At 37.4% G+C, this 12,932-nt stretch overlaps 2 protein-coding genes across 2 annotated transcripts in view; one reads left to right on the top strand and one right to left on the bottom strand.

The window, feature by feature from the left end:
- LOC107090452 overlaps positions 1 to 1,543 on the top strand; it is an 18,930-nt gene extending 17,387 nt beyond the window's left edge. The window contains exon 11 of the mRNA XM_015383834.1: positions 142 to 1,543. Within this exon, the coding sequence (XP_015239320.1) occupies positions 142 to 1,156 (1,015 nt within the window). The 3' untranslated portion in view covers positions 1,157 to 1,543. The remainder of the gene's footprint in view (positions 1 to 141) is intronic.
- Positions 1,544 to 5,683: 4,140 nt separating this feature from the next.
- The window catches only part of LOC107090437, a 15,308-nt gene continuing 8,059 nt past the window's right edge, over positions 5,684 to 12,932 (bottom strand). The window contains exons 4-11 of the mRNA XM_015383815.1: positions 11,831 to 11,983; positions 11,517 to 11,711; positions 9,725 to 9,798; positions 9,416 to 9,613; positions 8,266 to 8,403; positions 8,083 to 8,172; positions 7,825 to 7,968; positions 5,684 to 7,735 (exon numbers count right to left, since the gene is read on the bottom strand). Coding sequence (XP_015239301.1) covers positions 7,607 to 7,735; positions 7,825 to 7,968; positions 8,083 to 8,172; positions 8,266 to 8,403; positions 9,416 to 9,613; positions 9,725 to 9,798; positions 11,517 to 11,711; positions 11,831 to 11,983 — 1,121 coding nt within the window. The 3' untranslated portion in view covers positions 5,684 to 7,606. The remainder of the gene's footprint in view (positions 7,736 to 7,824; positions 7,969 to 8,082; positions 8,173 to 8,265; positions 8,404 to 9,415; positions 9,614 to 9,724; positions 9,799 to 11,516; positions 11,712 to 11,830; positions 11,984 to 12,932) is intronic.

The raw sequence follows: 12,932 nt of genomic DNA, 5'->3' as shown, positions 1-12,932 counted from the left end.
TGTGTCCTTAGATGTCAAAGGTAGAGATGTTTCTAGATCACACTCTTACTTAAATGTGCTAAAAGTCTTCTCCTGTTTTTCCCACCCCCTTTTTTTTTTTTTTTTACACTAATCCCTATTTTGGCTGCTTTCCTCCGACAGGCATCTACAGTTTTTGGAACACTACAAGCAACACATGAAGCTCCACAATGATCCTCTGCCGTTCTTCTGCTACCATGAGAAGTGTACCCAACGCTTTGCAACACAGCCAGAGTTAAAGGACCACATCATCAGCCACAACCCCTTTACACCTCAGTGCGCGTACATAGACTGTGAGAAGCTCTTCACAGATTTTCAGGGTCTTGCGGACCATGAATGGAGGCATTACATACCGGCGCCACAAAGGAAAGAACTAGACCTGCCAGTTGGGATTAAAAAACAGCCAAGTGAAGAAGCTCCTTGGAAGCAGAGAGTAAAAATCGAAGAGATTTGGCTTCAGAATAAAAAGGCCCACAGCCAAAGGAGTCCTACTCCAGATAACAACCGAACTGAAGATGGGGAAACCACTAGTCTAGAGAACAGCGACCATTTATCCAAATATGATAATGGCCAGACAGCCGCAGTTAGCCTTGAACCTGTGGAAGACAAACCCACCGTCAATGGATTTGAGGTCGTAACTAAAGAGATTCCAGAGGTGTCCAACTCCTCCCAAAGTACTGCTAAACCAGCCAAAACGAAACCTCAGAAAAAAATCCTGAATTTTGACATCATCAATATCAAAGAGTACCAAGAAGAGTCCACATTGGCAGAGGGAATCCAGAAGAACATATTTGAACCGCACATCACGGAGCACAAGACCTTTAAACCCGAAGATCCCGCCTACGCACGGTTTGTGAAAACCCCCTTCGTCCGGCCACCACCCTGCACCTACCTGGACGAATCGGTGCTCTCAATGCGGAAGAGGAGATCCGGCGATCAGCTGCCTGTTAAAAAATTTAGGCGCAAGAAGAAAGAACTCTCTTCAGAAACGGGAAAAGAGGAGAAAGCAGCGGAGAAGGTCCGACATCGCTGTAGCAAGTGCCTGTCCTCCTTCAGCACATTGGAGGAACTGAAGGCGCATGAAGCTCGGAACACCTGCTCCTCCTTGTTTGGATTCGATTCAGATGATGAAACTTAAGCCCCATTTACAATACCCTTTAGAAACCGTGGAGAGAACGGTCCAAGCATGGTAACCCAGATAACTGTAAATGGAAAGCAACTGATCTGAATCGTTACAGATACTACCGAATGGCGCTAAATCTAGTTCTAGTTTAAAAGTAAGGCTCGCTGCGGTTCATCTGTGGCTCGGTTCTCTGATAACAAAGAGCGCATGAGCAGACCGCGTCATCTCCTATTTACAGTCAACTGACCCATTTTGAAGATCTCTTCACCTATTCACTAGTCTCGTGAGACCATCCTGATCTCGCGAGCGTTCAAGGTTTCACTCGCAGATCAGTGGCTACTTTCCGTTAAAGAAAATTTGGAGCCGTTCACCAAACGAACGTCCAATCAGCGTTGGCTTTGAGGCGGGTTGAGGTGTGACGCAACGAGAAGCGCGACAGTTCAGTCTAAAGAACATGGCGGCTTCAGTCGATGAAACTAGCGTTAGCGTGGTTATCAAGCAAGTTTTATCGGAATTAGTATTTCTTCACTGAAAGAAGAGCAAAACACTGCTCTGGAGGCTTTTCTCAGAGGAAAAGATGTTTTTTCTCTTCTCCCGACTGGTTTCGGCAAGAGTTTGATCTATCAATTGGCTCCTCTTCGTCATCGCTCTGTTAGTATGTCATATGCTTTGTTGATCTGATTGGTTTATTTGGCCCGTCTATCACCAACATAGGCCAATCAGCTAACCAGTATTTTCGCCCCTTCCCAAAATTACTGGGCACTGCCATTTTTGTTCGCGTATTTCCCGCCTTTAGAGCTGTAGTATCGTGGACCTGCGATACGACATGAGGAGCCGTGCTACCGTGATTTGTAAAAATGGTTCGTAAGAACCAAGCTCTGCACGGTTAACTGATCCAAGCTCGGGCCGAACTCGGCACGGATTGGGTTCACAGGGGTTGCGTAAATGGGGCATTAGTGTGAACGGTCCACTGATCGTATTACGGGACATAACCTCCAACCTACAGGTTGTTTGTGATATCTGCGCGGATGGGCTGTGGATTAATTCGATTTACCTCATCTCATAGTAGCATTTCAGCACCAAAATGTTTGATCATTTTTAAGACTAAATCAAGCAATAATTTTAGATTTGCACAATTCTGTTTTATTTCATATGAATTAAATAACAGGCTTAGTTTTAGTCCAAGTTGAAAGGATTAATTGTGTTTACAATTATGAACATAAGTTTTTGGTAAATTATCATTTTAAGATTTAATTTAACATTGAACTACCACAAACCTAATACTTGAGAAAGTAAAAAAAAAAAAATCTTTTTAGAGGAATATCTTTTCAAAAATACTGGGCAACTGTTAGTTTCCCAAATTACGTACCGTAATTGAATGAAAAATGTATATTTATCATAAAAATGTCTGACAACAACTGACCTAAAAATTTATTTTTCTGAACTGTCACACTCCTTCCATTCGTGGAGTTTCAGTGTCTTGATCTGGTAGTGATTAATGTTTGAAATAACAGCAACCAAACCTTTCAGTCGCTGTTTTCCTTCCTATGAGGGGCCTTTAAGCTCTCAGCCAGGCTTCCAGGTGAGGAAGGGAGACCAAATCATTCTTTCATTTTTGAGGCCTTCATTGGTTACTGGCTTTTTCCAGTAAACCTCATTAATTAATTGAATTTGAAATATAATCAGAATGTATCAGAATCTTATATTGAGTAGGCACTACATTTTGGTTACATTACATTTAATCATAGTTTGACACTAACTTTCTCCAGCCCTATAGAAGGTGGTAATATGCTTGAAGTGGGTTTTCCTCCACAGGGAAGAGAAGGCAGAGGCAGATCCATGCATGCTTCAGAAGTAAGCACTTTTCTACACAACAGTAACAGTCCTGCCACTATGGATTCTGGACTAGAACGATTTCAAGGTACTGAAAACTGCAAAACCTTGAACTGAAACATCTACATGATTGTGGTCAGGGCAGAGGAACCTCAAAATAAATAAAACTAGAAAAGCACTTGGAGAGAGGCAGAAGCAGTTAACTTGGAACTTCTAAGAGCATATGGCGGCTCACAAGCAAGTAAATAATGTAGTTTCTGACTCGATGTTTAAATAGAAAAACAATCTGAGAGCGCAGACCTCCGCTATAGATTAAACCTATAGCTAAAACTCACACATGATCTTGATCATTACCAAATTTGAATGAGTTTTTCCTTGGCATTAGCTGCACCTTTAGGGGGGAACTGCTTGTTCTGCCAAATAACGTTAAAGAATTCTTTAAAAAAAATTCCTGCATCCTGATTAATTGGATCGTCACCAAAATTGAATAGATTGCTCCTTGGACTGAGGTGCACCTTTGATAAAACAATATCTGTGCATAACCTTTCAAGATATCCTGTACTCAGATGGAAAGACAAACACACAAACTAGCCTAAAAACAACCTTGATTTAGTTAGCAATATTGGTTGAAAAGTAAACCCCCAATTAGTCCCAACAGTTGTGCAACAAATATAAATTGTAGGCTTTTCTCAGTATTTATCTGTCCCTCTTTCAGGCTAACAGGGTTGATTCCCAGCTTAGGAGCTGGTGTTGCAATTTTGATTTAAAAATTTTAAAGTATTTTATTGACCAAAACTTTATCATTGGCAAATATAGCTTCTCCAAAATATATCTGCGTATTTCCTCAAAGCAAAGCTAATACAGTTAAACGATGGCTGACGGTTGAGCTGGCTGTACTATCTTAAAAATGTTACATCATTACCTATTATACATTAAGATATGAAACTAAGATATATACATTAAGATATGAAACTTTCCCTTTCTTTATTGATTTATTTGCGGCATGCTAGGCTGTTGTTAAAAACTACACATAGAGCTGAAAAATCAGCACTGGGACTCTAGATGAAGAAAAGTTTTAACATGGTTAAAATAAGTCATGTGTAGACCTTAAGTCCTGCACTCCAGGCTTGTAAACACTCATTTTTCAACATTGTCAGTTTTGATAAATAAACTATAAACCCAAATATACACACAAACCTAAATTTTATCAGATCGATGCGCTTGCTTTTTATTTTGATAAATGAATCAAAACTGATTTTGTTAGTTTGTTAAATGAGGTTTGATTTATTTGAAGTGGCCCTTCTCTCAGAGCTGTTTTATCTCCTTGGTGCCGTGTAGATATGACAACTCTGCAAACGAAACGTCTTCCAAATAACTGTTGCATTTAGCACTGTTTCCTTACAGCAAAAGGGTCCTAGGTTTGAATCCCTCCCAGGGGATTCTGCGTGGTCCTCTCTCCAGGTATTCCAGCCTCCTTTATAGTCCAAAAACATGACCGTTAGGTTAGACGTCCTGAGGTGTGACTGTGTGCATGTCAGGTTGTTTGTCTCTCACCCTGCGACGTTGCATGGATAAGCAGGTATAGACGATGGATGGCTGGATCAATCCTCTAAAAAGTTGCCAAATACAGCAAACTTTGAGACCTACAGTGTGTCTCTCTGGTATTACATGATGGTCAGAGTTTTGTTTGCTTTTTCCCCAAGTCTTAAATCATAACAGGATTCAGTCCTGAGGTTTGTGATTTTCTAAATTAACACTTTAATTCTGTCAAGACATAATCAGTTTAACTTGAAAGTAAAGGCTCAAATCCTTAAATTGTGAACTCCACTTTGTAAAATAGATTTTTTTTTTTTGACTTTTCTGTTTAGTTTTTAAGGTGTGTATTGAATGGACTGCATTTAAATCTTATTTATATGTAAAAATGTTGATAGCTGTTTTGTAAATGTTATATTGACCCATATATTTTTCATAAAGATGTGGTTACCTTTCTTTGAATAAACAAATGGTAAAAATCTAAATTGTAATTTTCTGATTCACTCGCATAAAGCTCATTTATGTAAAGGCTGATTGCTTTGAGAAAAAGCTAATTTGAATTTACAAAAAATAAAAGCCTATTTGCATTGCTGTACTCTTTAACATGAGCATTTACTATGAGGAAGTTGACAGACACTTTTAGGTGGAGGCTGTTGATTGAATTCCTCCTTTTGGATAAAACTGCATTTTGTTAACATGGTGGATGTATGCCGCTCTTTTACACGTTTTTCAGGATCCAAAATATTTCCAAGCAGCTCTTACCTAAGCAAGAAAAGCATGGCTGAATTTATGTCAATCAGCTGACTGGCAGTGTGCAGGAGCAGACTGTGAGAGATGAACAGTCCTACAATACTTTATGCTATTCTAAAAAGAGCATTCAGACTCACTGATGCTTTTTGGTGTCTCCTTTATATTATTTTTTAACATTTGTAGCAACCAGCTGACACAGAGTCACTGATAAAGATAATCAAAATTAGATTTTGGCTCCTATAGCTGGGATAACTGGTGCATTACCTGAAAGATTTAAGGATCCTCACTTGTAGGATTGACTAATTATTAGGAACAGATATATTCACAGATTATACAAAGTTTATTTCAGAACAAAATGCAACGAAACAGTCTGATAAACACTTGTTTTAATTCAGCATTGCATATTTACTGTTCAACATATTGCTTGTTAACCCTTAGAGAAGGGTACCAAAGAACTTTTTTTTTTTTTTTTGGGATAAATTAAAAGATTTTTTGCATCACATCTTCTTGGTACATGAGGTAATTTTTAGAACAAAGAAAAGAACAAACTATCAGCTTAAATATGTCAGACTTTCTGCTCAGGGTGAGCCGACAGGCTGTGGACAAAGCAGGGAGAGATGCAGTTCTGCTATAGACCATCATTCAGGATTACAGGCATTTGCATTATCCCATGCATTTAAAAAAGAAAAGTCATTCCAGATCCAGAACATGCAACAAACACCATTTCTTTGGCTCAGTTTACCGTTGTTAAAAACAAAATAATCCAAACATTATTCCGTGTGTAACAGAGACACGAAGACAAACAATAGAAACAGGAGCAACGTTCTTTGCAGAGATAATGAACAGCCCTGGTGTTGAGCTGACATCTGACATTAAAACATAAAGCTATTAAATATACAAACAAAAGAAAATATTTTTTTAAACAAACCTATTCTGCACACAATTATATCCCATTAAAAATATAGGAAAGATTTAAGGTTAGATAAAAACTACTTGCATTAAATATTAACGTTTCAGTTATGTTGGATAAATTATTTAATATCTCAGATTGCAGCAAATAAATAAAAATAACTCTTAAAAGAAAATCATCTTATTAAGAATTGTCAAAGTTTGGACAAAGTTCTCCGGTCAATGCTGCAGTTTCTGCTAAAAATCTGAAAATAAAACAGCTAAATGTTCTTGTGCAAGACAACACTGAATTATTGGAAAATAGTAAACTTCAATCAATCGCTTAAAAAGTTATCAATCCACATGCAAAGTGTCAGAGTGCATTTTAAATTACTATTTTTAAGATAGTAAAAAAACAAAAAAAAGTAGCTCTTTTAGAAATTCCTAAGGAAGACCTGGATCAAGGAGCAGGTTCGTTATCGAGGTGAGGATGAGGAGAGGATTTTTCTGCTGCGTTTCCATTTGCCTCCTGGTTTCGAATTTACATCTGGAAAAAATGTCACCCAAGACTTGAGTCTGTTAAGATGCTAACGAACCACTAACATCTATCGGAGTGCTGAATGGTAAAGAGTTGAGGATCATGACAAGTTTCTGAATGGAATTAAATGTAGATACATAGATGGGCCGTCTACTTGCTTCCTGCTACGCTAAATTCAGTAAATTCAACTTTTGATTGAAGTTTGAACGCACCATTGCTTATGGAAATATTAAAATAATAAATTGCTGCAAACCTTTAGCAGGTTTGCATCAAAAATACTGACAGCAGCATCTAAATTAGTTTCTTTTATCAAGTTGTAGAAAACCAAGAATAAAAATTCAGCCTATACTAATATTAACTACAGTACCTTTATGCAGGAAACGTTTAAGATTAATATTTAGAAATCTTAAACACATTTTAATAGTACTTTGAATCTTTAATATGTTAATTAAAACAACATCTGCAGATATAAAGACTGTTGTCTATGGCTCGTCAATGCAACATCTGCATTAAGTAAATGATGAATTGGACTCAGCGCTGTCCTAATATTTCACTCCTGAGTTGCCATTGCAGACAGGTTGCACTTGTTTTAGAAGGTCAGCTACTAGAACAATATGTTTAATGTTGTATCTGAGCTAATAATGAACTGCTGGATTAGAAAGTGTTAAGTGTGCAAATTCAGTTAGCCCACCCAACTGAATGTGGTGCATATCATTTATAGGACATCTATATAAGGGTAACCTGAAATAAATAGGGCTACAGTATAAGGATGCTTCAGATGTACAGTGCAAAAGTGCCCTTCTTACAGCTAAAGTGTTTCTATCTTAATTTGGTGTGATTTTTCCCTCCCTTATCCTGTGGATTCAAGCACACGCAGCTAAATAGAAAAATAGAGAATCCGTAAAACAGCAGAGTGGGGATCCTCAGTGGGCGCTGTTGGAGCTCCAGTCATAAGGGAGGAAGCTGACTTTAGTTTTCCCTGTAGAAAGAACATCCTGCAGGCTGGTCTTTTTTGGAGAGTCACCCATATGATCCAGGACCCACTTCAGCAGCTTTAAGAGAAGGTAGAAACATGCTCTACTGTTAGATATGAAGATAACACACGCACATGAGAGAGTATCTGAAAAGTATTCATAGGTACCTTTTCATCAGTCCCTCCAAAGTCAGCTTTATACCACTTAAATATCTGGCTGAGACGCACTTCATTTTTGTCTGAATCAACCATACAGGCATCATCGTTCTCTAGGAAGGCCTCAGCTGCAGTAAGGAGCTGGGTGTCTATATCCTGCGTTGAAAAAGATCAGAAATATTTCCTCATTTTACCACCGGGATCATGATGCAGTATTGTTGCAGGTCTCTTAAAACTACAGGAAACGAAGCAGAGCATCAATCCACGCACCTGGGGTGTGTACGTTTTAATCGGAGGACAGCCCTTTGCACCACAGTTCAGAGCAAAGTGAATGAGGGGCTCAGCATCTGGAAGCGCCACCTAGTGGATGAACAAAGGGGTGACATTTAGTTACACAGATGAATTCCTGTTAGAGCCTGAGTTTATCTGGATATCGACGGTGAGGGATGCTACCTGCAGCCGAGGATCTGTTTTGGAGAAGGGCCTCCGAAGCTGAGCTATTCCTTTTCTGTTTCCTCGAAGGACGCCGTTTTCAATATCTTGTAATGTGAAGACTTCCCCTCCAATGAGGTAACTAACATAGTTGAAAAACTACATAACCAGACAAACGTTAAATCATTTAAATCGGTACCAACTATGAAAAGAGACAGACAAAATATTGAAAATAATTGAACCAATGTAAACATTTATGCATCTAAATAAGAGACTTTGGGATGATAGCTCGTTAAAGCTGATATCTGTGTCTGTCCTAAAATTGAAGACAATTCTAACCTGTGAAAATGGGAAAGGACATTCCTATGATGCGTTAAATTTAGGGTAAATATTCCTTGAACAGCAGAAAAGTTGACCCATTAATGGGAATCTGTCTTTGTTTTTAGGAAGGAATCTATCCTGTTAACACGATTCACTGCCTTTTGAGATATAAACATATACATTCATGTCATGCTTGTAAAGACATTTTTTTGACAGTTTCTCACAAAATTGACAGAAACGATAACATTACTGCTAAAAAAGAAAAAGAAATAGTTCTCAGATCTGCAGACAACTGAATTTAAGCATCGAGATCAAATTGGTGGGTTAAAAAAATAAAAATAAAAAGTGGATCGGAGCATCCCTAAAACTTTATGTATCACATCCGGTACGGTTTGAAAACAGAAATACATTTATAAATTGGATGCAGCCTAAAAAACAATTAGACACAATACTGGTTAAAATAACTACATAATACTTTATAATAATGCCTTAATCTAAAAAATAAAAACGGCTGCTGCATCTTAGATTTAAACACAGAGGCTGTTCAAATGTTTGTCATTAAATAAGGGTTTTTCTTTTTAATATTCTAAACAAAGCATTTTGCTTAATACGTCAAAACATTAAGCAGCTCACAACACAACATTTACTTTTTATTCTACACAAACAAAGTTAGGACATTATTAGATTTTGCCCAAATGGAGAGCGGGAGTCACAATGCTTCAAAACATGACGGTGTAAATGTTGGCATCAAGTAGCAAAAGCAACCGTTAATAAATAGAACATGAAAGCAGAATCTATGTAGGAATGAGAGTTTAGAGGCAAATCTTTGAGGAAATCTATGTTATCCTACTTTGTATCTCTGCCATATGTTGGTAGGAGCCCCCAAGCGCAGGTAGCCATGGATGACTAAGGCGTTGTAGATGTTGATGAAGAAGGCCAGCTTCTCCTCCCGGCTCAGTGACAGCAGCTCCACCCTCTGCAGCTGAATGGCCAGCTCACAGTAACGTTCAAACACTGGATCCACAGACATCCCTTTGTAATCCACAAACTGTAGAAGCAAGAGAAACAGACTGTTTATGGATGAGGGTCCATTCACAGAGTTTAGAAAACAGCCATAGGCACAAACAAACATAAAGCTTTGGATCACTGAGAACATTACCTTGCCATCGGCAGAGAGATGCTCCGAGAACAATTTCAGAATCATCTCGCGTAAAAGCAATGACAGCTCAGCAGCTGGGAGGGAAATGGAACAAGAAAAATCTTTGATCTGTACAATAGATGTCATATTTTATGGTTTAAAGGAAAAAAAAAAAAGAAAAACTGAAACCATAAAAAATATGCTTGTTTAGTTACAAATACCATTTAAAAATCTGTTTAAAATGCTGCTCAGATTAACGGTTAGTTTATTTAACGTCTCACCAGTTCTGCAGTGTTGCATAACAAGAAAGTTCACTTAGCTGGAATTTGTGTCATGCAAGGCTCAGTCTGATGCAAATGAGTTTGTTAGGCAGTAAAAAGACCAACACCATGATTATAATCATTTCTGTACAGAATACCACAGGAGACTTGATTTTAAGCATGCAAGAGTAAATAAACCAAGCAGCGCATTTTACCGTCACCAAACAATGTTAATGAAGATATATTACAATATATTAAAAAAAAGATTAATGCAAAAGTATTATTTTTCAAATGCCAACACATAGCAAAGCAGAACAAATATATAAAACAGAGGTTTGATATGACATATGATATGATCAAATGGACAAATTATTCTGCCAGAGATCTGAGCTAGACTTTGTTTTTCTAGTCAGTTCCAATCATTGATGTACATATGATTCTTTCTACTATGCAGATATTTTTATATCTAGAGGAAACATATTCCGGGACATTACAGCTTTTTTCTAATAGTTTTTTGCACTAATTACACTCTTTTTATATTGTCTGTTGTATTTTTATCTTTAATGGCATCTTGCTTTAGCTCTGCCCTATAAGCTACTGGAGCCAGAATTTCCCTGAAGGAGTAATCCAAAGGGACAAATAAAAATTAGACTAAGTTTAAGTCTCATCATTTCTACTTTAAACCCTGTGATTGGAAAATTTAGATTTCTTTTATTGCATATATTGATTTATGCTATTTACTCACTAAAAAAAAACTTTTTCACTCAGTCTGTTTAAACTGCAAGGCCACACATAGAGTAAGAGGCCAGATTCTTTCACAAGGTTTCATCATAACATGTTACTGTTTAACCAAAGTGTCTGTAATTTGTTTGGACTCTGACTAATTTCCATTATTGTAAGTAAGGAAGACAAACTCTGGCATTAAATAAGGGCTGTATGATGAACTGTTCTTTCTTTGCAAAGATAAAATAAAGTGCCGACTGAGTGAAATCCATCCATATCCATTTATTTAACTGGAGTGAACCCCAACCTCTTTCAAAAAACTTGCAGTGAGTTTTTTTTTCTCTTGCATTAGTCTGTAGAATGTAAAAAACTGAATATAATACCAAATCTAATCAGCACAGCTTCAAAGAAAACAAGAACTCGAAATCAGCCAAAGAAACCCTGATCTGTGCTTTATAATCCAAATCAATGCACCTTTTTTAGCATTTTTAAGTTTTTCAGTTTATGCATATAAGTTTGGGGGTGGGGGAGTTGTTTTACCTTTCCAACTAGTATTGTATTCATTATTTTAAAAAATCTTAGATAACTGAATATCATTCCTTCCTGATGCCCATTTCACAGCAGGTTAAAGTCCCTGCTAACGTGTTATTATCAGATGTATCATTAACCCCTATTTTAACTATTAACCTCCTGATCATCAAAAGCAAAGCACACAAACCCAAATAAACCCAAATTGATTTTATACCAAAGCAAGCAGCACAAGACAAACTCGAGGGTCAGTACTCTGCACCAACACAGAAAGCCTGGATCCTGGTTCCCTCCTGACCTACCCTGTATGGGACAACAGCTGGCGGTCTGTCCTCCATTCAGGGGGGAATGAAAGTCATCTTCCAGCAGCCTGTACAGAGTGTCCAAGGTTTCTTTTCCTTCTCCAAAACACGCATCCTTCTGTCCACTGCCTCGCACACTGACCATGTACTTCTTCTGCAGCAGTGCCTGGCCTGTCTTACAGGCCTCAGCCCTGTCTAGCACAGACATGTCCAAAGTGAACAGCTGACAGACCTCGACTTGACCGAGCGTTTCGGCTCTGTAGTTTTCATGTTTTTTTTTTTTTTGCATCAGAAGGCTCTAATGCCCTACTTACCCATTGCCTTGTCTTTTTGCAGCCAGTCAACCAGCTGAATGCCTGAGAAGCTCTTTTTGTATACAGTCAGTCCCCTCCTCTGCACGCCAACCACACCAGCTTGCTTCAGGTCCTCTACCAAGTCTGCCAACTCATCTCTCTCACATTTTAATTCTGTGAACAGCAACATCCTCAGATGTCTGAAGCTTTCATACAGAATGCAGGCGTCTGTGCGAGCCTGTTTACTAAGAAGAGACTACGCTCAGCAGAAAACGATTCATCCTATTTTAAGTTTTAAAATGTAGAGACAAACAGATATTAAAAAAAATTCCTTAAAAGAGTAATCAGCTAATTTATGAGTGCAGATTTAAACCCTACAAGAAGCTACATTTATGGGTGAGTCTTCATTTACAGTCAAATTTGGTCTTGATATTTTTCAGAAAATCCAACATATTTTTTAAATAATTTGATTTATTCTACTTCATCAAAACATTTAGAAGCATTAACTAATAGTGGCTGTGATGAAATTACATTAATATTAGATATAGTGATGAAATTAGGTGTTTAGCATTCCTTTAAAATCTCCTGACTCATTTAAACCCTTATCTTTGATTTAGAGTTGGCATAAAATATGCTCAAGATACACAACATAAACTTCTATTTTTCTCATTATTTGTACATTCAAAGGAAGTATAGTGTTTGGAAATAACCAATAAACTTACTCTTAGTTTTACTAAAGTTTACATAGATTTTTTTCTCTTTTCGTGGAGCTTTCCCATTCTGTCACATAACAACTTATGTGTTTGGACGCAGCCAAAGGTTAAAAACAAAGTTAAAAGTCATATTTTGTGTTGGGTGGTGGAAATTACGGATGTTCTTCTCATGAAAAATAAATAAAATACTTAATATACCTTTCAAGCACATTATAATTTTCCATTAAAATGAGGAATTTCTTTTTTCATTTATCAATAGATTTACTTTTGAATCAGATTTCATTTCATTCTAAAGAGGGACCGAGACAAAAACCTGGCAATGGCGTAAAGGATGTACAGGAAAAAACACTAAATATAAACCCACGTTTTATATAATATAAACAGTAGCTTATCAATCATTATTATTTTTG

This window comes from Cyprinodon variegatus, unplaced genomic scaffold (assembly GCF_000732505.1).
Source record: "Cyprinodon variegatus isolate N-32 unplaced genomic scaffold, C_variegatus-1.0 Scaffold295, whole genome shotgun sequence".
Taxonomy (NCBI): Eukaryota; Metazoa; Chordata; class Actinopteri; order Cyprinodontiformes; family Cyprinodontidae; genus Cyprinodon; species Cyprinodon variegatus.
Note: the sequence above shows the minus strand (reverse complement) of the source record. Positions and strands in the feature narration are given on the sequence as shown.